This window comes from Prunus avium, chromosome 4, assembly GCF_965620075.1.
Source record: "Prunus avium chromosome 4, drPruAviu1.hap1.1, whole genome shotgun sequence".
Lineage (NCBI taxonomy): Eukaryota > Viridiplantae > Streptophyta > Magnoliopsida > Rosales > Rosaceae > Prunus > Prunus avium.
The window spans coordinates 32,119,121-32,123,473 of NC_142287.1; the positions used below are offsets into that span (position 1 = coordinate 32,119,121).

The window sequence follows — 4,353 nt, forward strand, 5'->3', positions numbered from 1 at the left end:
GATGAGCAATTATCTTTTGAGGAAAGACCAATACGGATATTAGATCATAAAGAACAAGTGTTGCGGACGAAGACTATTCCACTGGTCAAAGTCCTTTGGTTACAGGGGGATACAGAAGAGACGACATGGGAATTAGAAACTGAGATGAAAGAAAAATATCCAGAACTCTTTCTTTGATTCGGGTAAGTTTCAAAATTTCGAGGACGAAATTTCTTTTAAGGAGGATAGATTGTGAAACCCCATATTTTTAATATTTCATAAATTAAATAATTACAATTATTAATCTCCAAAAATTATATAATTAATAATATATATATATATATATATCAATTGTATAGTAAGTTACGTAAGGATAGCTATTAACTAATAGCCATTCAAATGTTATTGCATGGTTTTATTCATTCCAGCACTATTCATCATTATTATTATATATACTTACTTTACAAAAAGTATTAGAAAAACTTATATGCATACTAAGCATTTTTTGCAAACTAACGTGTTGCTTGGTGGTGTCCTCAAAATCCATTAAGGCTTGAGGTGTAATAATAGTAGATTTCCTACATATAAAAACTTGTTAGGAGAGTGCTCACAAAGCACTCTACCAAGCCAACGCAAAAGGCTTTGGGAGTCTAGGAACTTGTAGAATTATTATGTGGCACAATGTTAAAGCTTCAACCAAATCTTCTTTACCGACTCTAACTACTATAAATAGTCCTACATAATAGCTTTGGATCATAAGTTCTTCAAAGTTATAGTAGTCTCCTACAAAAAAAAACGTAGACAAAAGAATTAAGTGTGGAGAGGTTTTGAAGAAGTTCAAAGTATTTGAGCTTACAACTGGGAGTTATACAATAGCTTTGGATTTGAGGTAGGGGTTCTTTCTTGGGGAGGTTATGCATAAATTGATTTAATTAAATATTGTGAACACTATATTATGCTTGGTAATATTGTTTGATTATTATCCTTGATATTGGGTGTTTACATGATTGTCAATTATCATTATAATTTGATTAATATTGACATGTTCATATGTTGTCAGTGGTGTTTGGAATTTTTGGGTTGATAAATAAATTATGGGAATGAGGATAATGGGAAGAATCTTTTGTGTAGTTGAGTCTAACCATTGTAGGGACCAAGTTCAGGCGAGCCCGTGTGCACAGTAGATTAGGAAATCGGCGGTATAATTGTCGATTGGGTGATTTGGGCTTGGAGATCAATGGTATGGACAAGATGACTAGCAAAAGGGGAATTATGGGATGATTGAAATGAGTGTTAGTTTATATAATGGGGCATTCGGAATCACAGTGGTAAAATGCATGGTATGGGACATGCAGATTTGCTTGCCCTATTATATAGATTAACGGGTTGGGTAGAATTGAAGTTCATTCATACACTACATAATTTGTACATTAAAAATCTCACTAATCATATAGGGCCCCTACTGAGCATGTAATGCTCACCCCTTAATGAATTTATTGCAGGTTCTGAATCTGAAGTTTAGTTGTGACAAGAAAACAAGAAGAAAGTGTTGCAGATAGTTTTAGATGTTTTGTTAAAAGTCTGTATTTTTATGTTATTTTGCTTGTAAAATCACAATGTAAATTACTCTGGTTTAAATAGAAGTTTTATGTTTAATTCTCATGTTTCTTGCTATTTAAATTTTTAGTTTTAGTTTTTCTTTTACCTCACACTCTCAATAATTAAGTGAATAAATTGGGGTGTGACAATAATTCACATGGATATATCCAAATTTAAAATTTCCTTCTTGTTTTTCATTTTTTTTGTCAAAATTGTTTCTCTATAAAAAGATACCATTTGCGTCAGCGAAATACTTTTCGTCGGAAATGCTTGTGGCACTAATCGACTACTTTCAGCCACATGGGTATTACCAAGTGGGATTAAACGTTGACTATTTACTATTACCAAGTGGGGGCGTTGACTATTTACTATTACCAAGTGAGATTATACGTTGACTATATATTTTTACCAAGTGGGATTATGCGTTGACTATTTACTATTACCAAGTGAGATTATATGTTGACTATTTACTATTACCAAGTGGGATTATACGTTGACTATATATTTTTAACAAGTGGGATTATGCGTTGACTATTTAGTATTACCAAAGTGGGATTATATGTTGACTATTTACTATTACCAAGTGGGATTATACGTTGACTATATATTTTAACAAGTGGGATTATGCGTTGACTGTTTACTATTACCAAGTGGGATGTTGATTTCGTTAGTAACAGGGCTGACCCATTGGCATCAATGTGGACAGGAGCATTAGGGTTTAGGGTCTATTAGTTTTTCAATGCAAGATATTTCTTCACATATTCTTAAAGATTATACGTGCATACAAGAAAAATTAATAAAAGATTTTATTATTGAATTGTTAAGTACCATTGCCAGACCCAATGATGACTATTTACTATTACCAAGTGGGATTATCTTTCTTAATTTGGTGGTTTCCCACTTGCATTCTCATTTTTAACCACCAATTGGTATCTTTCTTAATTTAAGAAAGAAGATTCTTTCTACTTACTATCAGTTTGTTTCTTACATGATTTATTTAATATGCATAAGGATCCTGTTGTTACTGGTTTCGTTTTCAGAGATGTGAAAATAAATAGATGTGGATGGATCATGGGTGTATAAACAAGTTCGTCAACTTAATTTAATTAATGAACAGTATTGTTTTCATGCAACCGTGGTCCGTACATAAATGTTTTAAGTCAAGCTGATCAAGTTGTTATTCATTCTTTTTCTTTTTGGTGAAGAGGGCCAAGTAGATGTTTAGCTGGAATCAGAGAAAAATCGAACGCCACTTTTCTCACGCCATTGACCAAACAAAATTAGTATCCTATTATAGAATGGAGTAGAGACAAAAGTGGTTGACAGTCTGTTGTTTAGTGTGTTTTATAAAAGATACATGGCTTCATGTGAGTGGCACTGTATGTAATTATGTTAAGAGAGTTAGTTTAACAATTAGTTATACAGTAGCCAGTAGCCGTATAGTTAGACAGTACTTAATTGAGGTATAATAAGAGTTGTTAACTCAATGTAATAATCAACAACTGAGCTTTGCAATTCTCTCAAATTTTCTAGAAATCTCTATGTTTTCATGGTATAAGTGTGGGTTTGCTCACGTGTTGTGTGAAAGTCCAATTTCACGTCACCCAGTATGTGTTGTTTACATATTAGCTAGGTTTGAAAATTCACCATACATATGAGAGTGTGTGAGAATGTAAATGTGAAATTATCCCATATTGGAAAACATCACATGATATAATTTGAGCATCCAATCTTGCCCCTTGGCTTATTGAGTATTACCAAGTGGGACTTTCAGTCGCATTTGCTAAGAGGACAAAATAGAGGAGTATTACCAAGTGGTACATTATAATTTATAACAGCTACAGAGGTTAGGTAAGGAAGAATACATTTCCCCTTAACTATACCCTGTGCATGATTGAGGCCCTATAAAAAGACCATGCCGTATAGACCTTAATTTTCACACAAGCAATACATGCAATTTTAGTACAATATTATTGGTTCCTCTTATTCTACCTAGAAAGAAGGAACTAAGAATTGAAGTGCTAGCAATACTGCCATGGCTTTTCATGGGAGGATGCTTATAATTATGCCATTCTCTTTGGTACTGTTTGCGACGATAACATCAGCAGTAGGTCAAGCCAAGCCAAACTGCCCAGACAGGTGTGGCAATCTCACAATTCCATACCCCTTTGGCCTCAACGAAGATTGTTACATGGGAAGTGACTATTTCATCAACTGCACGCCTGATGGAACTGCATTTTTGAGGAACAGTAACATCCGCGTTACCAACATATCAGTTGACCTCGGGGAGATCCAAATCCAGCAGTATCTGACCTACGATTGCTATTCCAGAAAGGGTCAATGCCGCCACAACATCCCGGAGTTGCGGGTGACTCCGCCTTACACCATCTCCGGTGCCAAAAACAAGTTCATGGCCGTTGGCTGTGACACTGTTGGATTGTAGGGGAAACAAAGTGATTTTATTAGATTGGAGGAGAATAGTACAAGGCTTGTGTAGGCTAATTGGCCTCTTTAGCATATTGGCTTATTGGCCACCACACTTGATCTAGATTAGTTTTGGGCTATTTGGCCCTTACACTTTGATTGGTGAGCTTATTGGCTCCCTAACATAGCTAGCTTTTGGGTAGCTCTTGGCTCCCTAATAGTTTGGGAGTTCTCTTGTTACACTCCCACATAGATTGGGAGTTGATTGGTTCACTCCACATTTCATTGTGATTGCATGCCTATTTATAGGCATCTTTGCCTACATCACCAAGTATGCAGCTTTTACTAGAA

The 4,353-nt window shown here is 35.0% G+C and overlaps 1 protein-coding gene across 1 annotated transcript; it reads left to right on the forward strand.

Annotated features, from left to right (window-relative positions):
- Nucleotides 1–3,613: 3,613 nt before the first annotated feature.
- On the forward strand, nucleotides 3,614–4,021 carry LOC148295251 (putative wall-associated receptor kinase-like 11). Its single transcript, XM_088252445.1, has one exon. The coding sequence runs from the start codon at nucleotides 3,614–3,616 to the stop codon at nucleotides 4,019–4,021; it is 408 nt and encodes a 135-aa protein (XP_088108571.1).
- Nucleotides 4,022–4,353: the final 332 nt, after the last annotated feature.